Raw genomic sequence first — 24,116 nt, 5'->3', positions numbered from 1 at the left:
AAGTTTTTCCTGTTACTGTCCTCAAATCATAGAATAGCCCAGTTTGGAAGGGACTTTGAAAGGTTGTCTGGTCCAAACTTTTGTGATTTCCTTTAATGTTAAAACTTTACTTTAATGTCATCTTTTGTCTTGATGCCTACATCCTTTTTCACTGGCTCAGGTCGTGCATGTGTTGAAATGTCTCTCATCATGATGCAGTTTATCTCCTGGTTTCTTTTGCTCACTTATTGGTCTCTATTGATGTCATCCTTTGTCTTAAATTTAATTTTAAATTGTCTTTGCCAGGAACTCTCTGTATGTGTGCATAGCACCATGAAAGTTAAAGTAATCATTCACATCAGGGAATTCTAAGTATTGTAGTAATAAAAAGAAGAATGCCAGATTTTTAAAATTGGTTAAAGAATAAAAAGAACTTTATTTTCTGCTCAAAGTGAAAAGTGGCAAGTTTCTTGTGTCTTCTGTGTAAGGATGTATGTGTCTGTTAAAGAGCAGCCTGCTACATAGGGTGTTTATGTGCTTATTATTCTGTACAAATATGTCCTCTAAGGTACTGGAAGGTTTGCACAAAAAGGCAAGTAATTAATGTTGGTCTTATTTCATTGTGTTGAACTGTGTACTTTTATTTTTAATTAAGACTGTTCTTTTTAGATACCAAGCTGTTCTAAGTGTTTTAGTCTAATTAAGGAGAACACGGCATATTTTGTACTAAACTACTCAAAGCGTGAATTAGCACCATTCTTTATTTCAGTTACTACATACTAGGTTTCCTTCCAGAGACTTCTTTAGTTTATCCCTGGAACCTTTTAGCATGAAGAATTGATAACATTGCTGAAACACCTTAAATTGTCTCTCTCAGTCTTTGTAATGTGCTGGTCAGAAATTCCAGTCAAAGCAAGTATGGAGAATAGTGGCAGGCGCTTTTTCAGGAGCTGAGGTCTTTGATCCAGCCCATGTTCAGGGTTTCTCTCTTGGCTACCTTAGTGGAGTGAGCAGCACAGGTCATATATTCCTGTCAATTTGTCAGTGCTTTGTGTGTAGGTGTTCTGACTGACAGTGTGGAACAATGTGCAGACTAGGTGTGTTTGCCAAGTGTTGAGAGGAGAACTTCCAAATATATCACAAGAGAGACACAGCAATTTCAGTTCTAAGACATACAAGTATGAGGATTGGGAGAACATGTTTATACTTTTCTTTTCAAAGCTAATAGTCTGTTAATTTTTAGCTAATTTCTATTGGTTGTTTTTTTTTTTTGAACTGTGCATTTCTCTGTGATTTATTTCTGTTAACTTATTTTTTAATCTTCTTTATTTTAATGTGTGTCTCTTTGCCTATAAAGGGATATTACTCTATGAGCCCTTGTGATGACGGATATGTAAGTGTCTATCTTTATTTCCTTTCATGTTGCCTCCTCAGTCTGTCACAGTCTGTATTTCTCTTTATTTCACAATGTGCAGCAATTTTCCCTGCATTTTAACTTGTCATGACACTAACTGTGTGGTTTATGAAGAGCCAGAAAATGTACAGGGCTTGGAAATTCTGCATGGGGAATGGAATAGATGTTCTAAGTAACTTTATGGCTTCATAATGCACTTAACACAGCATGTCAACATAAGAGCAGCTTTGTCCACAACTTTCACATGAAACTCAGCTTCTTACAGCATGCAGAAAGCAATTGTTTCTTCCATGGGATCATCTGTGTATAGTATACATTCTCTCTGAAGTATGCCAAAACCAGCTGACCCCACAACACCTTTGACAAAGCAAATAAATATTATTGCTCAAGATAATTCAGCAAGTTGATTCATGCTTTTCAGAGGGGTGTTGTATTCTACATATTTTTATTTTTTGTTCCTAAAGTCAAACTTCCTTTCGGTAGTAAAGATTATGAAATTCTTTCACACAGCTAAAATGATCCTCTTTCACTGAAAACACAAAATTATATTCTCTGTACTGCCTGTGACTTCTGTAACCCAGATGGAAGTTTGTATTCTGGCAATACTACAAGTACACCATAAGTATCTAATTTTGCCCATAGTCAGTGCATTCTTTGTGAAGAAAGGAAATGAGTCTACTTCTAAGTAACTCAGTATGTATTCACTTCATAAAAGTGATTGACACCAATTCTGAAAGATGCCAGTCAATTTCAAGTAATACGTATTTATATTTTTATCACTTTCTTTAGGTAAAACTAGATTTTGTCTTTCAAGAAAAGCTGCCTAAATTTCAAACATATATATCACCTGGAATTAAAGTAAACCCTTGTGGGCATTCAACTTTCCATTTAGAACAGCATTTTATTTTGAGAAATAGTTGTAAAAGTATTGAATGCAATGGACTATTCCTTACATACTTATTTTTATCTGGATGTAGAGAACATGGCCCACATCCACCCATGGTGAAAGATCACCTGTATCAATCAACCTGTTCCCATTGGTGACATGAATGTTCATAATGGACACTTTTTGCTTGATGTTAAGCATTTTGCTCCTTCATATAATTCTCTGTTTTGAGATTGAGAAAGGTTGATGACAGATAAGCAATTATGAGTCAAATGACTTTTGCTAAAGAAAAACTTTTTCCTTATCCAGATTAGTATAAAACATTAATTAAATGTAACTTTATACAATGTAGAATGCAATAGCTTACTGTGCAGAGTTGTTTATAAAACTTTTGTAAAGCTGTCTGATTCTGATTCTGAGGTATTTCTTGAATATATGGGTAGCTTTCAGCTCCCCTCACTGTTTATGTATAGTATTTTATACTTGTTTCTGACATTTGTGTTGTCATTACATTATCACACAGTACTACTGTGTGACTTTTTAATGTACACATCAGATGTCTTAGAGAACCTGTTTTATATGGCAAGTGGGAAGTTTTCCTAACAGCATATCTCTAGTATAAGTAGGAAAAAAATAATTAAAAACATTTGCGGATCTACTTATGAAATAATACTTTGCATAGCCCCAGTAGACCTGCCAGGTTACACAAGCTCAGGGTCGAACCCTCACAGGCTGTGTGGAGCAGTCTTCTTGTTATTAGTGTGTAACAAATGAACTCAGCATAGATTTGTGAGTTCTGATGATTTGTAGAAATCTGCTCAAATTTTGGTTTTACTCTTCACATATTCATCACGTACCTTTGATTATTAATTCTGAATCTGCATTGAATTTGCACTGAATTCTTGCAGCACATTTTCAGAGTGGGAACTGAGGACAGAATCTGACTTTCAGCTTTGCCTTTAGCATATTATGAATATATACATCAAACAGCAAATGGATATGGTTTGAATATAGGGCTGCAGTATTTGATAAAATCAGTTGTGGTTTTGGCTTGCACATGAAGTGCATCTGCTTTCTTTTATAGATACTGGGTTTTTTTCCCTTTGAACTTCTTTGGTTTATTCCATGCTGTTCATATTCATGCCTGTCTTTGTTCAAAAATAAAGGGATGCCATCTGGGCCTTATGTGCATCGTGACAGAATTATTTGACTTAATGTGGCACCTGGTTTGGCTTTGGCAAGAACCAACACAAATATAAGTCATACCCATGATCCTACCAGAATGAGCTATGCTTGGGCTGTTTTTTCTTGTGTTTCTTCTTCTTTCCTTAAGACACTGAGCTTCTGCATGTCTTTCAGTTATGACAAATGATGCTCTCTCAAGATAGGTTTTGCATGAAATGTATTTTATTCAAGATGACGTCTATGAATGTTGGGACATAGGAACGTGTTTGCCACAGGTTTTTCACACTCTGCCTTTCATTGGCAATCTAAGGTATACTGTCACTCAAAAGGTTAAAATCAATGGTTAACGTGTTCCAGGAAAGACTGGGGGAAGGGCTTCATAGAAAATGCTGAAGAAATAAATGTTATAATCTAAGAAAAATTAGTAGAAGGGGAGCTACTAAATAATTTCTATTTATGGTGACTGTGCTATAAGCATTCAATTGTTTAATAGCAAAATAATGACATTTAGCTCTTGCACTCTGCCATTCATTGGTAGATCTCAAAACCCAGCTTGTTCAAGAGATTGATGCCTGTATCTGCTTTTCAGATTAAAAAAATTGAGGCCCAGAGACATGGAATGATGTGTTTGGATTCTGTCCGCAGTTGGTGGCTGAATCAGGACTAGAAGTGTATGTCCTGAGCCAATGCCTTACTCAGCATGCCACAGATACAAATTAGCTTACTTATGACTAATTGCAATCATGCAGATGAAAAGGAAGAGAGGAAACCTCTGCCTGTAACATGCTTGCATTCTTTCTGCTTATCAGTGGTGCTGACCATTGTCAGATTGAGGAATGACAGTGCAGTGAAGAACAAACTAGCCCCCCAAAACTTTCTCCATTCCTGTTTAGCCTTGACAATTGAACCTTGACAATTGAACCATATGTAATACGAATTTTATCCGTATTGCTTTCCCAGAAACACCAAAAGCCTGAAAAAACTTCCTTCTTCCTGTGCAGGTTCTAGACTGATAAACTGGGTCTGATCAGCAAAGTGACCAGAAATTTTTCCAGCTCAGTGGTTCTGCCCTCAGAGCCCCAGTGCAGGGCCTGCCTCACTCTCTGGTGCCTTTTTGGTGTAGGAAGAATACAGAAGGAAACCATCCTAAATACTTTGCTGTGCTCCATCTGCTGGCTTAAAAAATAATTTGGGAATTAATAGGACTTTGTCCCATTTGATCTGAATGTTTTTCCAGGTGAATTTTCTGTAGTTTGAAATTTTATAAAAGCTTGTAAAATCCTACAATTGCCAAAAAGTTTTATTTGTGTAGAAGAGTGATATGTGCATCTTAACCAGTAATCCTCTGGTTGGATTTTGGATGGAGCATGTTTTTCTTTCTAAGACAGCAAAGAAGTGCATTAAAAAAAACCTTTATTGAGAAGCAGAGAATCTTTGTATGCATTTATGTAGCCCTAGTTCCCTGCTCTGTTTCTTTACACATTGCTATTCTCTGTTTGACCTTCCATCTCCAAGGGCTCTGCAATTTTTTTTGCATTCAAGTGCTATAGTCACTTTCTTCCATTTCCCCTAATGGACAAAGGAGAAAGGTGCTGACAGAGGCAACAAAAGTGATTTGTGATTTCATTGCACATGCAGCTACAAGGCTTTAGGTTTTGACTGGGAAAACAGTTTTGTTGAAATAAAATTAACTCTTTATACATACTGAAAATGCTAAGGAAAATGAATGAGGGCAAAACAGTCTAGGGGCAGATATGATACTTAGAAAGAATTTTGTGTTGTGTAAGATAAACTATGATGTGAGAACTGCTAGTCCAGACAGTTTACTTTTGAGGTGTATGACCTGTTTATTGTATATAAATCATTCATTGACATAATATAAAATGCTTTCCACTGTGCACATAAGCTTATTTCACATCTAATAGAGCAGTTCCTTGTATTACAAGGATACCCACGAGGTTGTTTTCAGGAATATGTCAGCTGGTGTAATTCAATATTCTCTATGGTATTTAATGCTTTTTGTCTCCTAAATCCCAGTTTTAAATCTGACAATAGACATTGATTATATAGTTCCCATTGAAAGAGGCTCAGTTAGGAGACAAGACCAGTTTTACAGGCATAAGTGGTAATGAGAGATTTTTAGCAGAGAGATCAGCTTAAAGAGATGACATTGAATATTCTGCAAATACAGCATGTAGTTGACATCAGAATGCATGACATGAAGTATTCTTATGCCAGAATTGCTGCTTCTTTGCTTACCTACAATTAAATCTAGCAAAAAATACTCACTGAGGCAGACAATTTTCATGTGGAACTTTTATGTGGTGTTGATGTTCATTGTTGCACAGTGGTCCTGCACAGGCACTGTGTCACCCTGCATCAGAGAGGAAATATCCAGGATTTAATTATAATATCTTAGGCAGAACCACTTAGATATGGCACACTATTTCATATTGGTTTTATCCATACCAGAATACATAATCCTGTCTTTACATATTAATAATTATATATAGGGATATATTTTGGTAGCAGCAGGCACTTGATAACATTAGTGTTGGAGCAAAGAATTACAATAAATTTATATGCAGGAATGCATGCTGGGTCTCCAATGAAATATTATTGCAATTTTAAAGAGATGAAAATTTATGAAGACAGTGAATGTGCTTAGCAAGTTCTTCATCTTCCTCAGCGGGCTCAGATAGTGGTTTCTATTCATTTATTATTACTATTTCTTAAAATGTTTCAAGCATAGGTAATTTTTGGACTATGTGGGTGAGGATAATATAGCCAAATCATAACAAAAGAGATTTTGACCTGTAAAACACTCTAAGGGAAAAGAAAGATAAACACTGAAGTGCTCTTTCTTCAGCTGTGTTTCTGGTTTACAGCACAGGTTTTTATAGGAAAAGAGCTGCAGAATCTTAGTGAAAGAATTCACTTTGGACCTCATTAATAACATTATGTGAAATTTGGACTTATATGCTGTAATTTCCTTTTTTCTTTCTTTTTGTGATTCAGGCTTCCACACTGTTAAGAGCATCTTTATCCTCTATGTAAGTATTTGTTGCTGAGCTCCATTTCTGTCTATAGAGAAGAGGAGGGGTTTGTAAGTACACACTGCCAGTTGTCCTCAAATGGGACTCACTCCTCCTCTGTGCTGCCTCTGACCTCAGTGAACATTGATGCAAATATTGTGTGATCTGTGTTCTTCTGCTGAGCAGCTTCAGTAATGTTCTAATTTCAGCAGAATATTGTTAATCCAGTAAATCTGCCATTCCACACATGTGAGGTTGTTGCTCTATTTTTAGTGTTTCCACATATTTCAGTCCTATTGTTGTAATTGGTTTGATTCTCACAAATCCAGGAAAAGGGGGAATCACTAATATGGATTTTTGGGTGTCTTAACTTTGATTTTTTTGTGTCTGACATAATAAATTTTGGCTTGTAATACTGAATAGAAATGTAATATTCAAAGTGAAGTTTTATTAAATTTTTGAGACACTGTTTTTATCCTGTTGTTTACAAGATAATGGACAATTATACATAGGACATAAAATTTGTTTTGAAAAGTGGTAGGATGGAAAGATACTAAAACATTTTAGTAGATTATATGTAAATATGAAGATTGAAACACTGACTGGAAGCAGTTTTCTTAAGGGAAACTTCTATTGCGGTGCTAAATTTCAAAATAGCAAGATAGTATTGATGCATAGAAAGTAGTCCTGTATTAAGTCTCATGTTAATTCAGCATACTCCAGGCTGTAAAAATCCATTCAGTGCACACCAGCTCTGCTTTGGAGAAGACATTTCTGTGTGCATAAGGACTTGGAGGTGGAGATGGAGCTGCAGCTTTTTACTGCATCTGTTTCTAACTGTTTTCATGCCCTTGTGGCCCAGTAGGGGAGGGAAAAAAAGGATGTTACTGCACTGTTTTGTGCCAGTAAAAATCTCAGATCATCAGGTGGCTTGTTGTCAGTTTGCTGTCTGCAAGTTGTAATGGTAAGCAAGCTGCATGCATAAGTAAGAAATAACCCCAAATTTAACAAGTCTATTGTTCTAACACTATAATGGTAACAAAAGTAATAAAAATGTGAAAATCTGGAAGTTCTTTTCCTGAAGCAGACTTCCTGTTTTGGCTCTTCTCACCTCAGTAACATCAGCTGCACTGAACGAGGAGAGAGAGTTTTGATGAATGTCTTTTCCTTTAGGAAGGTGCAGGATGTGCCATTGCTGCCCTCTCTGGATTATGAGAAGCTGAAGAAAGATTTGATTTCAGGGAGTGATCGTCTCAAGGCCCTCCTACTGCAGGCTCTGCGCTGGGTAAGGACAAGAGGCATCCAAACTAAAATCCATTTTGCAAACAAGATGGTTGTTCTGGTGATGAATTCAACATCACAGGCAAATTCCTGTTGGTGAAGCTTCCTAAGGCTGTTGAGATGATGAAGGCAGCCCAGGCAGGAGGTGTCTATTTGTAGTGTAGCAGTGTCCTTCTCATCTGAGGAGAGACAGATTTCTCACATAAGGATTTCCCAGATTTCTGGGATATTCAGTGGAAATAATTTCTGATGTGCTTTCAAATAAATTGTTATTTTAGGCAGTTCCCTTTTCCACATATTCTTTTGGTTTATATTTATATAAATACTGCTGTATCCAAGACATACCTGACTCTAATCAGCAGTTTTCCTTTATAATCAATATTTTACAGAAACCTACCTTTTGGTTGACTTGGCTCATGTAATGACATATAAGAAAAATTACAGGTGACAACAGGAAGTTACATTTTCCTGCTGAAAAGGAAGCTGATGTCTTCAAAGTGACAGTCATGAAAGTTGATAATAGTGGAATTCTGATCAAGTTTCAGTGTCCATTTTCACATAAAAACAATCTGTTTGTTCTAACCAAAAATGCTTCTTGCCCAATGCTCTGTCTCAAATGATTAAGAAAAGCACCACATCTGTAACTATTAGAGGGGCTTTTTTAACTTTATGGAAAGTAATTCTGTATCCTTCCTGTATGGACAGTGATGACAGCTCCCAAATAACAGTTTTGTAGTGGATCATAGAGCTGAGGTCAGGTCAGTTCATTTCATCTCTTTCCCTTAAGTCATTGAGGTTGAATTACTTCCCCATGAAAGAGGTTCTCAGCTATTGAGTATCAGCACCTTTAAAATCTCCAGGGGTCACCAATCCATAGTTTTGGCTTTTTGTGGTTTTTTTTCTCTTGTTTATTTATGTTGTTATTTATTTTAGCGCTTGACAACATCATATCCTGGAGAACAGAGAGACACTATCATGCAAGCCTACATCAGTAATGACCTCCTGGACTGCCACAGCAACTGTCAGGTCAGCTGAAACTGAGTTGCCAGTTGTCCAGCTTCTGTGGGGTATTGTTCATTTATGTCTATGAAGTGCTGATCATAAAATTTTATTGCTTTCTGGAAGAGGAGAAGGAAAAAAAGGTAGTGCCAAAACTGGGTGATACATTTAGCTCCCTGTGCTTCACTTCTGTGGGTTGAACCGAAGCCTGAGGCCCTTTAAGTCTTGCTTATCAGATGCTGTGTCTCTTTTTGAGTGATTGTGTATTGTTAAATAATACACTCAATTCATTTCACTGATCAAAGATAAGAACTAAATTAGGACTTCAGTCCCAATGCCGCTATGAAATATGTCATTTTGCACCTGCAATGATCAACTGTGTTTCTGTGAATTTGAGGTGGATTGGCACCTTTCTTTAGAAATGGGAATTCTGGTGTGTTGATTTTGAAAAGTTGTTTCAGTCCCTGATAACCCAGTACTGTTGCTAAGAAAAGCACAACTTTTTTCATTCCTGTGCATAATTGAGTTTCCCAGTGGTTCAAGGCACTGAGCCTACTTGGTTTACTGTGGCTTTATTGTCTTTGCAACAGTCTCTTGTACCACTAGGAAACATAAAGGATTATTAAATCAACCATCAGTTTTTCTCCCTCTAAATTTCTGTAAGAGGGAAGTTATATGTAAAGCCTGAAATGAAGCAGATAAATAATTTCAGTGTGGTGGTGTTGGTAAGTTACTGAGCTGCTTCCCACACTCTTTGTTGTCAAAGAAAAGCATTCTTGTTCAGGTAATATTACTGCACTTAAGTTTATCAGCAAAGCTAAGTTGTTTGGTTTGTGGGGGCTTTTTTGTCACTGACTGAATATTAATTTTAGGTACCAGCTTTAACTGGACTGTGTTGGCTCAATATAACTTCCATTCTACACCATAGAGTTTAATGGTGTTTTAACAGACTCAGATGAGAAGCTGTACTTTGCCTGTTTGTTCATTTTTCATCTGTCCTTCAGCCTGTTGCCAATAAAAAAAGAAATTGTACATCATCATGCATTCAAATGCATCAGTATGCATTCAAAGGGTTTGGGTTTTTTCTGTGTAAGTTTACTGAAGCTTTTAAAACATTATAGTAAGACTAACTTTTGTGTTTTCCTTCTTTGTGATTTATTAACATCTGCTTTCTTTTTCAGAGAAGTGTCCTCCAATTATTATATTCTAAGAGTGAAGTAGTCAGACAGTATATGGCAAGGCTCATCAATGCTTTTGCTTCACTGATAGAAGGTAAAAGATTCACTGCAAAAAATAAGATAACAATTTCATATAATGCTGTCTTATTGGTGCTTCACAAGTGCATGTCAGTGCACGTGGTAATTTAGAGCCTTATTTGCACCCTTTTTCTAGTGATTCACTATCTTTTGTAGCATGCATTCAAAACAGTTTTTCAATATCTGGAAAGTTTTCATTTTGACACTGTATATTCAGAATTTCTGACTTGTTTTGATGATTTGTGATCTGTGTGGGAACTTACTCAGATACTGCCTTTAATATATACAGTCTTCAGTTTCTCCATGAGGGTTAAAGAGAAAAACCCCCATTAATTAGGGGATTTTTTTCCATTAATTTTCCCCCATTAATTAGGTTTTCTGTGGCCAGACCTGCTACCAGGTTGTGCAATAGTAATTACTGTGGCTCCTGCATTTTCCTGGTCCTCACCTGAATAAATCTTTGTGCATCACTGCTAACAATCCAGATGCATATATATCCAGCTTTGTATCTCTGCCTGTCCCAGATTAGCTCTTGGTTTGTTGCTATTTTTGGAGCTAAGTATTGCTAGGTGCTGAAATCTCATTTGAAGTCAGTAGCAAGAGGGCACCTGACTTTCCCAAGCTCCTTGGACATTTCTATTCTTTTTCTTGATTGTACAAAACTGCTAGATCAGAAAGCATATACTGAAAGTGGATTCTGTGTGGTATTGATTTACAATTGTGGACCTCTGATACCCCAAGTGTCTGGATTGAATGCGACTGGTCTGCTACACAACTTTGTGCAGGTTTGTTTGGATCTTGGCACAAGTTTGTGGCTTGTCAAGAGGAAACTGAGGTCAATCCTGCTTACTTTTCCAAAGAGGGGAAGGTTTTCTGTCATAGCTGCTATCTCAGCATCTGTTCTTTCATCACTTTTTGCACCAGGTCGTGCCTACCTTTCTCAGAACCCAACATTGCTGCAAATGCTGGAGGACAGACTGAAAGCTGAAGACAAGGATTCCCTTACATGGGAGAATGTTCTGGGGGCTCTGCAGAAATTCAGCCTCAGGTGATGAAAGCACAGCGTGTGGTGGTGACAGCAGGGGAGGAAATACAGGCTAGTTAGGCTCTGTTCAGGGAGGAAAGAAGAGCACTTGATCTTCCCATAACAATCATCCGAACCCCTGATGGCTGATGAAAGCAATGTCACTTGTTATGGAGGAGAATTCAGTCTTGCTGACTGAATTAACCTGACTTCCTACCAGCTGTCAAATAAATGTGCATCTCCTGCCCCAGCCTTGTGTGCTTAGTATGTGTTCCTTAACTGAAGAAAGTGAAAATCTTAATGTAGAAAGCTCTGACAATCCTACACGGAAGAAAGAGTTGTGTTGCATTCCAAAGCATAAGGTTTTCATTATCCTTTCTGCAAACATTTTTCAGGGATTTCATCTTTATCCTGTTGACCCCCTTCCTGGAGCAGTCTATGCACAGACTGTCTTGTTACTTTTGCATTAGCAGTCTGACTCATGTGCCCACCACAAAAGAAATACACAAAAGCAGTAAAGGGCATGCTCTATTTATCAAATAAATATGATAGGAGCTCTGTTTTCACAGCAGTCAGGAGGAATACTGAAAATTTGGAAGTTTTTTATTTTCTAAAAAGTAACAATCTTATAGAAGGTTAATTCCAGATACTTGACATAAGGGAAACTTTTTTAATATGTGATCGCATGCTCCCTTGTTTTGCTTAGTCCATGCCACAGACCTGCTGCAATATCCAGCACTAAGAAACATATGAGCTTTCAGGACCAAAGCCAGGAAAGCACCTGCTTTGATCTTTGCAATTTAAGTATAATGCCTCTTGGAAATAATGTTATGAAAAATTCTGTTCTTCAGTAAGACTTTTCTACCAGTATATACTTCTTTTTTTGTATTGTAAGGTGCAGAATTTTTATTGTAGATCATGGTTGGCCACCTGGCATTTTATTCACCATAGTCTTTGAGGGCAACTACAAGTTGAGTTAAAAGAGCATGAGATTTAAGAATCTCTAGAGAAAAGTGCAAATAGATTCAAGCAAACAACCTCATTTGTCAAATTGGCAGTACAAAAGTGCTACAGTGCTATGGCTACCTGTGACAGAAGAAGTAATTAATTTGTTTTATGGATCTGTTGTGTGCAGCTGCCTTTTTAAACCAATTAAAAAAGACAATTGAAAATGCCATTTTAGCTGGAGTATGAAGCCCTAGAAAACAATGAAGAAATTTACCTCAGCAGTTCACAGGTTTAAAAAGAACAAAATAAAACAAAAGACAAAACCCTTTGATCTATCCAACAATGTTTTAGTCCTCTAACCATATAGGAATCTCCATCTTCAATTTCTTCAGGCTTTGTTAATTACTTAGTTTAGTGATTCTGCCAAAACAGGTAGTTTAGGGATTTAATTTTTTTGGGGGCAGGCTATTGTATTTTTAATATGCTTGTACTGGCCATAAATGTATATGAAAGCTCTTTATGTTGTGATGTGACATTTGTGATTTGCAATCTGTTTTTGTTTTTTAATCCTAGGCGCACACTGCAGTCAGCAATGATCCAGGATGGGCTCATTTTCTGGCTGGTTGATGTTCTAATAGACCCAGATTGCCTGTCTGATTACAACCTGGAGTATTGTGCTGCCTTGCTCATGAATCTTTGTCTGAGGAGTGCAGGTGTCTTACATTTTGAATTACAACCTTATTCCAAGAAATAGAGAAGATTGTGAATGTTTTTCTCCTGTTTTACCAGGATTCTTTCAAGGGGCTACAATCAGCAGCAGGAACCACAACCAGAGATATTTGAGTGTTAAAACCAATGCTTTTGAGCAAATCTCCTTTCCCAAGATTCCAGTTATGGGAATTCTAAAGAATTAAGCAATGGCACCCTTTAAGATTTGATGATTTTTTGTATTAGTATGTGAAGGCTGCCATTGCTACATTCAGGCCCACCTTTCAAAGGACACTTTGTGTCCACTTACAAACTCTGTGTAAGAGATTTCTTTGTAAACAGACAGAACTGGGTTGAGGAGTAAGGGTGAGGAGCTTAACCTTCACCTTGCTTTCACTTCTACAAAGCAGACATTCCCCCCAGGAAAATAAGATCCTCTCTGTATCCAGAGACTTAAAAAGAGCATAAATTAAATTTCCTTTTAAAAAGCAAAGTAAGGTGAAAAAGGGTGAAAAATCATCTGCTTCTTGTAAGCAAAAAAATGCCTTTGGTAAATTTTTAAATCCCCTTTGTGTTGCATCCTGTCCAAGACTACAACTGCATAAATACAGAGTAATTTCACTGATTTCAACTCAGTTGTGCTGAGCAGCATTTGTCAGGAACAAGAAACAGTATTGCTCTGTGGAAACTATATTCAATACTGATTCTAAAAAGTAAGAAAGAAACTTGCTCTGATCTGTTCTGTTTTTCAAGCTTATTTATGCGTTCTCCCTTTGCAGGGAAGAAAATATGTGCAAGTATCCCAAACGCCATGCTCAGAGTTCTTTCTGGTCTTCTTGACCATGAGAATCCTAAGGTATTTGTACATCAAACTTTGGGTTAATGAAAAGGTGGAAAGAAAAATTTAAAAAAGAAAAAAGGAAAAAATGTAAAAAATAAATTGGTTTTGTTTCCTTTATTAGATCCTTGTAAATTAAGTTGCATGAATTCTGCCTAAAATTCACAAATGCATATATTTTATTTTGGTGAGCAGAGATCTTTCTAAACAGAAGCATGTTTTGCTTTAACAAACATTGGCAGCTAAGAATGGCAGCTTTGGATGCAGTTACCATGCAGTCCATGTGCCTTGATTGCAGCTTCTGATGCTGCTTAAATGTCATGCACCAATTCATCTCAAGCTTGACTGTTCATGAGATGAACAATGTGTGATGCAAAACATCAGGTGCAGGGGAGCACATTTGCTGTGGTTTTAAGGAATGCTATAAGAAAGTAGAAGACTTGTGACATTCATGGAGCTGCTTTGGCTTTATTGTCCTGCCTGAGGCTACAAGGCTTGAAGTCTGTCTTGAGTTCATGCTGGCAGGGACTTTTCCCTGTTCTTTGTCCTGTTTTTTGTACTGCTATTAGTGTTTGTCAGAAATTAACCTTTTTTCTGCTTTTCTCTCTTTCTTTTCCTTTTTTTTTTCCTTATGGCTAGGTAAATTTGCAAGAATACATTATCAGAAGCAGGGGGGCTGTTTGGGAAATTGGCATGCAGCACACTGGTTTAGGTCAACCATATCACAGTATATTTGCATCCTAAATTTTCTTCCCATGTGGGAATTTTTGCTTCCCATGTGGGAATATTTGCTTCCCATGTGGGAATTGCTGCAAGTCCAGTCTAGCCTGGTTAAACTCTTTGAAGTATAGTAATTTTATACTTTTGCTCTTATATTTTGATAGTCAGCTGGGAGGAATGGAAGAGTTTTTCTTCATGGTATTACTATTCCTTCCTCTTAGGTCCAGTCATATGTGAATGGAGTACTGTACAGTATTCTGGCCATCCCTTCTGTCCGAGAAGAAGCCAGAGAAATGGTAAGAAGTGCTGCTTTGCAGAGCATGAAGATCAACATCTCTGCCAGAGATGGCCCAGACAGGGCACAGCAGGGCTGTGAGGTGGGAGCCAAGGCATTTTGAGAAGGGAACCCACAAGAGACCCTTCCCCTTTGATCCTCAGGGAAGTATGAATTATTTCTCTCAAACACTTCTGCCATATTTCCAGGTCTTTTTCCCAGGAGTGGAGCCCCAGTAGAGTGAAGGATTCTGTCTGAATTATAAATTAAATGTTGTTTTAGAATTGTGTGTCCTTCTAGCATTTTGTAGACTCCTTGTGGTCCCAGGAGATGCTTTCATCTCTCCTGCTACTTCTTCCACTTATTCTGCACCAGTGAGTCGCCACTAAAAGGACTTCTTGCTGCTTTTCCTTCTGCCTGTTGTAGACACGGTTATTTGGGGAAGGAGCAGGAGGAAGGTTTCAGAACTAGGAACTGATTTCCTGTGAAAGTTAGTCTAATGGTAATGACAGTGTTTCAACTTCTGTGTCCGAGGAAGCTGTTCCTGGGACAGCAGCATGTCTTTGTATCTTAAGAACTAACCCAGAGAGTCATGGAGGCATAATTGTTGTCAGATGTTCTATCTCACAGAGGATTGGAAGTGATCATAAATGATTAAAGACACAACATCAAGGCTATAAGGAGCCATAAAGAGAGAGACCAGGTTTAAAGTCAAAGCTGGTTCTGTTTTCTGCTTCCTTTCTCTGAACCTTGCACTGTTGTCTCTGTGGATGCAAATTTTACCCTGTTCTGATGACTATTGTGTAGGGAATTCAGAAGGCAAAAGCAACAGATCTATTGTAAAAATTTGCTGTTCATCCTGGACATGTCTCTGTTTAAGCCTCAAAGCAATGTAGAAAACATATTTCTTTTGTCTGTGCATCCTTGGAGCTGGCCACCATGGTTTGCTTCACACTGCCTCTGTCTTCCCTGACCAAAAAAAAAAGATATTTTAGCTAACAGATCTCTGTCACTGTGGTGACATGAAATACTGATCTTCCAATGTTTTCTGCTACATCCAGGGAATGGAAGAAATTCTGCGCTGCTTTATCAAGGAAAGAAATGAAGAGATGGTTCGACAGATGGAATTTGTTATCAAGCAACTCAATTCAGGTCAGAACACAGGCAGCTATCAGAGCTTTAAATCTTTCACAAAAGCCATAAAAAAGCTCATGTTTTTACTTGGCATTGGAAACCTCAAAGAGTAACAATGGTGTGATGGTCTGAGAGAGGGTGAATAATGAAAGTCAGGATTTGAAAGTAATGTATTTCAAAATTTCCTTTATGTTGTAGTAATAAAGAAGAAATAAAAGGCTGAGTAAGACGCAATTCCAAAGTTTTGGGATCATAAATAAAATTACCTTTGCTGTTTTCTTTCATGGCAGTGGTCTGATAGTAATGAGAGACTGCTGCCAACTGCAAAAATGCAGTAGAAATTTGTAAAATAGGATTTAGGGACTAGGTCTGTCTGTGCTCATCTCTTGCTCTATTGAGGTGTAGCTTTATGTGAAATGGCTTATCCTGAATAGGGAGCAGAGACCATCCTTTTTGGAGAGGATGTTGATGGGTTATCAGAGTTGTAGATGCTGTTAATACAGACTGAGAAGTGGAATATTTATTCCATTTTCTGTTGCCTGTGACTGAAAGGAAGACTGAAGAAAGAGAAAGCAAATAATGAAAAGGAGATTAGTTCTGGTTGCATCTTTCTGTACAGTAAACATAGAACAAGTTGAACTGCTCTGTTTGGCTTTTGGAAAGAGAACACAGCCTTTTTTTTTGTTCTTTTGCAAGTTAGAACTTTTACAAGTTCTACCTTATAAAAGAACAAATAAAATATTTATGTACTGTATTGCCACTATACAATATTTGTTCTTCAAGGTTATAGAACTGCTCCTCTTCTACCTGAAAATCGCATTTTAAGAGCTTTTGTCGGAGTCACTGATGATTCAGATTTCCAGTATAAGCCTGGCCACTCTTTTCCTGAGGAAATAATTTTGTCCAAAACTTACAATAAGTATTCTGGAGGAGTACTAACTTTTTATGTACAAAAGCAGTATAATATTAAAGTAATTTTAGGGAGAAATAGAGTCTCTTATTAAAAAATATTTGAAAAATAGACAAACTTGCAAGTGCACACACTTTCATTCAAGTCTTGTCAGTAAATACAGTGAGGTGTCACGGTGGATTTTCTGAGAAAGTAACTATTCCAGAGTGTTTCTATTTCTGCCATTTTCCAAAATATGAATTGAATTCAGTGATTTCTGGTAGAATGCTTATAGGATCAAATGATTACAATAGCTGTCCTGAAAAAGAAATGTCTGTATGAGAAGCAGGTTAAATCTTGCTCCTGTAAAACTGAGGTAATAATGAGATCCTGTTAAGTTGTACATGTGTAACTTAACTGACACCATTTTGTTTTGCTTCTTTCTAGAAGAGCCATTCAATGACAGTATTGTGTCTGATGATGATGAGGAAGAGGAGTATGAGGAAGTAAGTAAAGACTTTCTGGCACCTTTTAGAAAAATCCTTAACCTTCTAGAAAGAAAATATTTGTGTCAATAAACCAGACATTGTTTTCTGGTTTTGCTCTTGGTTTTTACATTTACTTAATTATTCTGGCATTAACAAGAAAATTGGATCTCTTTCCATTACCTTTTTTTCATTTGAAGTCCTACTCTTTTATTTTAGCAACTCACCACTTCTGTGATAATTAAAGGATTGACTGGACATAAGTGAAGAGATGAGGAGTTACTGTAGCAGTAGGAATCTTGCTTTCAAGCAGACCTATTGGATGCAGTTAAAAAAAAAGTATATTACCAGAATAGTTTATAAACAGGTTATCACTTTTTCTTAAGGTATCATTATCTATTCAGGGTGTGACTTCATTTGTTGTTTAAAAACTATGAAATATATTTAATAAATTGCTGGAATGTAAGAAAGGGAAACAGTTATTACAAATAAGAAATAAGTCCCATGAGAAAATAAAATAAAATAAGCATGAGAAACTATATAATAGTAAATATAAGATGATTAGCTTTGCATTTCCTTCTCTGCTAATAAATGCATTCTACACCCGTATTTCAACATCTTTTAAGAAACTGTCTTCATAGAGCCATGGGTGTAGACAACACAACATACTGGATCACCTTAATTAAAGCAAGATGTAAATCTTGTGAGGGAAATGTTATACCCAGTTTTCACTTGTGGTGTTGCCATTTCTGCATTGCCATAAGTGCACAGTGGAGGCTTGAAAATACAGTGTCAGCAGTTACGTGGGAGTTTTATCTTGAGGAAATCTACCCTACTGCATTTTTATTTTATTCAGAAGCCTTGCTTGAGAAATTTAAAAGAACAGCTATAGTAGTTGTCCTGGAAACAGTATTTGTGCATACTTAGGTGTGCGTATGTGTGTGTTCTTGTATTAGAAGTTCACTGAAAACCATGCTTTTAGACTAAATATAAGTTTTTTGTCCTCAACCAACAAAGAATAAGACAGATAATATTTAGTTGTGTCCACATTCTATTAGCTCATTGCACATTAATGGGAATGACAGTGACTGAGGAAAACGAAATAGAAATTTTTTCCTGTTACTGCAGCGTGACAGCATGCATTTTCTAGTGCACATTGACCTTTTCCTGTTTTGGGAGCAGATAAAAATGCAAATATCCTGACTGCAGCAGGTGCGGTGTGCTCTCAGCTGCTATGGGGTGCGGCATCATGCAGGGTCCAGCCTTTGCTTGGCAGTATCCAGGGAAGACTTGCACTGGTTGCATTATTTATTCAGTTTTTGTGTTGTGTATACCTTTTGTGTTGTGGCACAATAGCTAATAATAATCCCTTTGCCTAAAGTTAGAGCTGTGTGGAAATTCTAAGTTTAGAGCTAGAAAATAAGTTTTATTTAACAATCAACTCTCCCCTTTTTATTCTTAGGGGAGAGTTCTAAGTGAATTCTAAGGGAATACAGTAAACTTTTCTTGTAGGATTAGATTATTGTAATTGTTTCACCTCCTGCAATCCTGAAGTCTGTTTTTTATAATCTTTCCACTCCTCCAACTGAAAATCAATGCTTGTGGTGCAAGATGAGCTTCCTGGAGATTAATCATTAAAACTTCACTTTACTTAAAATGCTGCTTTACACCTTTTAACTGACGTTTCAAGGCTTTGAGTGTCTTGGGTGTATAGTGAGAATCCAAGCTGATAATACCTTTGCTTGAAGTTTAATGTACTTTTTTAAAGGATACTGTGTTTTGTTGTGAAAACACGTGAATAAGGAGCTCCTTCCTGAAAGGTGTGGCATTGAATTGCATGATAATGTTCAACACTTCCATCACTTTACCTGTTCCTGGGAATGAAAGGAAGGTGAATTCTCTTGTTCAGTCCTACCCCCTAAATGAGTTGCTGCTGCTTACAATCCCAGCAAAGGCTCTAGGTCAAGTCCTTTTGAAATGTATTTTTGCCACTGGACCATCATGTGATTAAAATGGACTTCTGGCATTTCTTATTGTTTGACTCAAAAAACAACTGCAGGCTTTTGTGTCCAATTCCAGTTTTTCATTATCTTCGCCATTATATTAAAAAGAAAAGCCAAATTTGAAACTGTTTTTAGTGTAACATTAATTGCAACACGTTCTGAATCCTTATTGCTGCTGGAAACTATAATTCTGTTCTGCTACAAGGACATCTGTTTTCTTAGTCCCTCAGTTTGGAAAATATAGTTTACAAATATAATGGCAGTAATGCATAATGTTGTTACTTTGTTAAATAAACAATGATTTGTTGACTCACTACCTCAATGATTTGAACTCTTTTGTATTTTAGAATTGCAGTGAGTTATTGTTCTCAATGGTGTTCTGTGATAACATCTGATGTTGTGATCTGGCAACAGAAAGTTTTGGAAAATTTTATCCAAAATCTTACTTTTATGTAACTTTTAAACCACTACAGACTGAATACATTTCAGGATATGTCCATATGTTGCGAATTTAGTGACATGCTGTCAGACTGCTTACTGATGTTAGAATTTGTTGCTCAATACATGTATTTATACCTTTTCAACTTAAGAAACAACAAAAAGACTCTCATGCAGCCTTAATTTGCAGGTTTTGCTCCAGCTTTAATTATTTGCAAGAGCATGCAATGTTCCCAGTGCTGTTACTATTACCTTTCATGGAGTTTTTTTGCTTTTATCTGTGTTTAATTTAGAGTTGATGAATTCTCTCCTGGCTTTGAGCAGATCTTGTGGTAATGACTACTTTCTCCTAAACACTGTGGCTAAGATGCAGTTGAGCCTGTTAGAGGAAAATTCTGTGATTTCAGAAGTTCAGGATTCTGTACTGCGTAACGCTGGAGAACATAACCATATAAAAAATGTCTCTGTGTGTGCTGTTATTGAGAAATAAATTGGCTTTTGTGTTTGGCTGGTAAGCTTTAAATTAACTAGTGTAGAGCTTAAGATACACTGGTTCCTGGAGTACATACCCAGCCCTGAGATGTCAGCCTTCTGGGGTGTGTTGACACCCACAGTCACAGTGTGTATTTCCTGGTGCTCAATATTCTCTTGACTGGTCTGTTAATACTAACTTAATTTATCTTCAATATTTGATCTTTGCGCTTGTTTTTTTATTTGACTTGGACCATCTTGAAAAGCTGCTTGTTAAAGTGAATATGTGATATTGTAGCTCTGATTCCAAAGCTTGGTTACAAGCTGCAGCTGTGTGAGGTGCCTGTACAGTGAGGATTTATCAGACACCCTGTGATCCGCTGTCACTCAGCACCTGGCAATAAAATCAGAGAGCTGCAGTGTGAAAATCCACTTCAGCCACAGAGCACATCAAAAGAAAGGGCTTAATCACAGGGCTTCCAGCCATTACCCTAAAGGGCTTGGCTTCCAACATCTGCTGCAGCCTGTGAGCAGTGGGGAACAGGGCACCAATTGTGTTATTTCAGCAGTGGAGTGATGGCACATGGGCAAAGTCCTTATTTTGTACAAGGAGGCAGAGGGGGGACGCTTGGACACTTTCAGGCTCGGTTACCTGGCAGGTTAAATAATGTCAGGGAACAGATTGGCTGCATTAAGAAACCTTGTTAAAAAAAAAAAAGTCCCTCAGACCTATTTATAGAGCTTATCTTTGCAACTTCCCCCCCCCCCCAAAATACACTATATTGCGGACTTTGGAGTGTAGTTTCTTGGTGGGGGGTGGGAGGTGATGGGTTGTTTTTTGCTTGATACAGATGATTTTTGTCTAGTCTACAAGTGTTTGTCCTTTTGCCATCATCTGTGTTATTTTTCACACATACCCAGCTTTCCAGAAAATTAAAAGCTGATTGTGACTATTTAAAACTGAGTCTAAATCTCACATCTTCATTTTCGTTGTGCTCTGGAGTTCATCAGAGTCCAGTGGACATTGTTTTTAATGGAATTTGTGCCAGACTCTCTACATAACTATGCAATATACTTTTTTAGAATGATTCCTTTACTTTTTCTCATTTACTGTTTTTGACAGTCATTTACATTTACTGTCACAACAGGTTTCAAAAGCAAAGAACATTTTCTTCATCGGGAGTGGGTCTGTCTTAGGATATCTTGTGCAGGACAGGAGAGAATTCTTCTCAATAGCAAAACACAAGCAAAAGTACTGTCTTGTTCTTGTACTACTGGTTTTGGTTTGCTGGAGGAATCCCTCAAACTTCAAAATTTCATGGTTTTTTTGATCTGTAGAAGCTGCAGATCTTCCATGAAAGATGGATCACCCATAGCTATTCTAGAAATGGGCACCAGAGAGTGAATTCTTGGTAGTTTTTACTTGTAGTTGGTTACATTTGGGTTTGTGGAATAAAATCAACAGAGGGCTGTTGCCTCGTTGTATGATCTTTTTATCCTGAAATACTGATTCCAAGCTTTTTGTACCAGCTTTTGGGGTTTTTTTTTTAATTACCAGCTTTAAAGCTTCCTTGCACACCTGAGTTTCTTGTTGCCTTGCAGGAGGACAATGACATCCTGGAGCCTGATCTGGACAAAGATGAGGTTTTGCTGCCTCAGCTGGGGGAGCTTTCAGGAGAGAAGCTGCTAACAACAGAGTACTTGGGAGTGAGTACCACTCCTTAGAATCTTTAAAAAATTAATTTCCTGGGTTAAGTGTTTCATTTCAGTAGTTTCATCACTTTATTCAGTTTGTTCCTTGAAGAGGCAGGTGCTACCTGCAGAGCAGTCTGGATCTTTCACAGTCTGTGTATGAGCTGCTGCTCAGGAGAGGCAGAACCAGTGTGAGAAAGGAGCTACCCTTTCACAGGGGGTGGTCAGGCTGTGGCTTAATAATAAGCTACAGGCAGCCTTAGGGTTCCAGCGCTACACCAGTGACTCTGAGCACACAAAGCAAAGTACTGAGCAGGTTAATAACTGGAACATTCTGCTGGTCTGAAATTATTTTAGAAAAAAGAAAAGTTGAAAAGTCAACTGCTCCTGCAGGCGTTGTGCCGGATCAAGTATTGTCTGCCTTACTTCAAGCAGCAAAAAGCTATTAAGTAAAAAAGCATAAAGTTTGTATGAATGCCATTTAGTGTGCTGTGACTAATTTGAGATATTCAGAGGGCTGGAGCACCTCTCCTGTGAAAACAGGCTTAGAGAGCAGCGTTATTCAGCCTGGAGAAGAGAAGGCTCCAGGGAGAGCTTATTGTGGGCTTTCAGTCCTAAAAGGGTCTACAAGAAAGCTGGAGAGGAGCTTTTTCACAAGAACATGTAGTGATAGGACAAGGGGGAATGGCTTCAAACTGAAAGAGGGTAGGTTAGGTTAGATACAAGGAAAAAATTCTTCCCTGTGAGGATGGTGAGGCTCTGGCACTGTTTGCCCAGGGAAGCTGTGGCAGCCCCATCCCTGGAAGTGTTTGAGGCCAGGCTGGATGAGGCTTTGAGCAACCTGATGTAGTGAAAGGTGTCCCATTGCAGGGGGGTTGGAACTGGATGGTTTTTATGAACCTTTCCAACCCAACCCATTCTATTATAAATGTGCACCTTCTGGATTCAAAAGTCCAGAATCCTGGCAATGGAAAAGTGACCTGAGAGAAGATGTTGTGAAAGAGCTTTCAGTGATTCCAGGAAGTTTTATGCAGTGACACCAGAATGCAATTAAGTTTCTGCTGCAATGTTTCTAAAGAATTTTCTCTATGGCTTCAAATACCTGTTTTTCCACTGCATTAATTTTTTTAATTCATTTTCTGTATATCAGATAATGACTCACACTCCAAAAACTAAGAAGAAGCAATTTGCTGGTGTCCATCAAAGTATAGATGAGCCTCTCCAGAGACCTGTGACACCAGGTTATCACAGAACTGCATATCAAATGTAAGTCCAAACAAATCAGACGAAGTTGGATTTTTAAGGTTTTTTAAAAAGCATAACAACAAAGAAAAGAAGCCCATAACAATGCCTAATAGCTAAACCTTCTCTATCTAAAAGTGCATGGCCATTGTCATTCATTGTGGATAATTTCAAAAAAAGGAGCAAAACATTGCAGGCAGAGAAAGGTCCACTGGCTGAGGTCACATGCTCAAAATAGTTCAATGAATATATACTGATCAGGTTGATTTAAATTTGCATTATATCCCACATGTTCTTGCATCTTCTGTAAAATATTTCACTGGAAAGTTGCACCAAATGTCTACAATGCCTGGGGTCTTCCACTTCACAAGCAATAAAGCGTATTTGCTCTGGGGAGGTTTGTTAGAGGACAGAGGAAAAAGAAAATGGATAGGATAAAAATCTTGTTATGTTGTGTTTCCCTGCTTTGGAAGAAATACATTTTCCATCAGAAGTGTTTATGGCACTTGGCTCTTGGTGTGATTTGAGTCAGAGTAGAAGGCTTATTGTAAATGGAATAAAGGAGTCTTACCATGTAGAGCTCCTTGAATATTCACTGCCTTCTGTTAGAACAAGTATATCTTAATTTCTGAGATTAGATTTGTCCTGTTCACAGTCCTGAGTGAGGAAGTAAGATATCAATGAGATCCCAAATTAAAATGATTTTTAAAATTTCAGTTGCATAATTTTGGATTTGGTAGCTATGATACAGGCATGTTTATTGTGAGGATTTAATGTTTTTTTTCTGTGGATACTTAATCTGAGACACTACAAGACTAACAAAGTGTGAATACTCAATATACATTGCCACTTTACTGTGGAGTCAGTGTTAGAGTTCAAGGTCCCACTTCCCCTGCACAGTATTTTCCCCATGGTGGGCTTGGAGACCTGGACTCATCCTGTGGAATTGGCTGTTAGGGCAGTGTTACAGTCCTGTTTTTAAAAGTTACTAGAAATTCGTCTGCCCAAATTAATGTGTTAATGAGCCCATATGCCAAAGTCAATATTGTGCATTTTATTTGATAATAAATATGAGAGAGAGAGGGAGAAGAAGGAAGAGAAAGAAACAGAAAAGAAGTGGAGGCGCAGAAAGACAGTGACAGAGACAGATTAAAGAAAGTCTCACCACTCCATGGATCCCAAGGATGTTCTGTTGATCCTCTCCAGCTCTGGTCT

The 24,116-nt window shown here is 37.6% G+C and overlaps 1 protein-coding gene across 2 annotated transcripts in view; it reads left to right on the top strand.

The window, feature by feature from the left end:
• The window catches only part of ARMC9 (armadillo repeat containing 9), a 56,500-nt gene that overhangs the window by 17,247 nt on the left and 15,137 nt on the right, over nt 1-24,116 (top strand). The window contains exons 10-22 of one of the 2 annotated variants that reach the window (XM_030954056.1): nt 1,337-1,372; nt 6,483-6,517; nt 7,673-7,784; nt 8,714-8,806; nt 9,961-10,051; nt 10,960-11,083; nt 12,581-12,720; nt 13,495-13,571; nt 14,495-14,569; nt 15,609-15,699; nt 17,018-17,076; nt 21,570-21,674; nt 22,810-22,925. In XM_030954056.1, the coding sequence (XP_030809916.1) occupies nt 1,337-1,372; nt 6,483-6,517; nt 7,673-7,784; nt 8,714-8,806; nt 9,961-10,051; nt 10,960-11,083; nt 12,581-12,720; nt 13,495-13,571; nt 14,495-14,569; nt 15,609-15,699; nt 17,018-17,076; nt 21,570-21,674; nt 22,810-22,925 (1,154 nt within the window). The remainder of the gene's footprint in view (nt 1-1,336; nt 1,373-6,482; nt 6,518-7,672; nt 7,785-8,713; nt 8,807-9,960; nt 10,052-10,959; nt 11,084-12,580; nt 12,721-13,494; nt 13,572-14,494; nt 14,570-15,608; nt 15,700-17,017; nt 17,077-21,569; nt 21,675-22,809; nt 22,926-24,116) is intronic. The other variant, XM_030954057.1, reaches the window with a different exon arrangement.

Source organism: Camarhynchus parvulus, chromosome 9 (assembly GCF_901933205.1).
Source record: "Camarhynchus parvulus chromosome 9, STF_HiC, whole genome shotgun sequence".
Classification (NCBI taxonomy): domain Eukaryota; kingdom Metazoa; phylum Chordata; class Aves; order Passeriformes; family Thraupidae; genus Camarhynchus; species Camarhynchus parvulus.
Note: the sequence above shows the minus strand (reverse complement) of the source record. Positions and strands in the feature narration are given on the sequence as shown.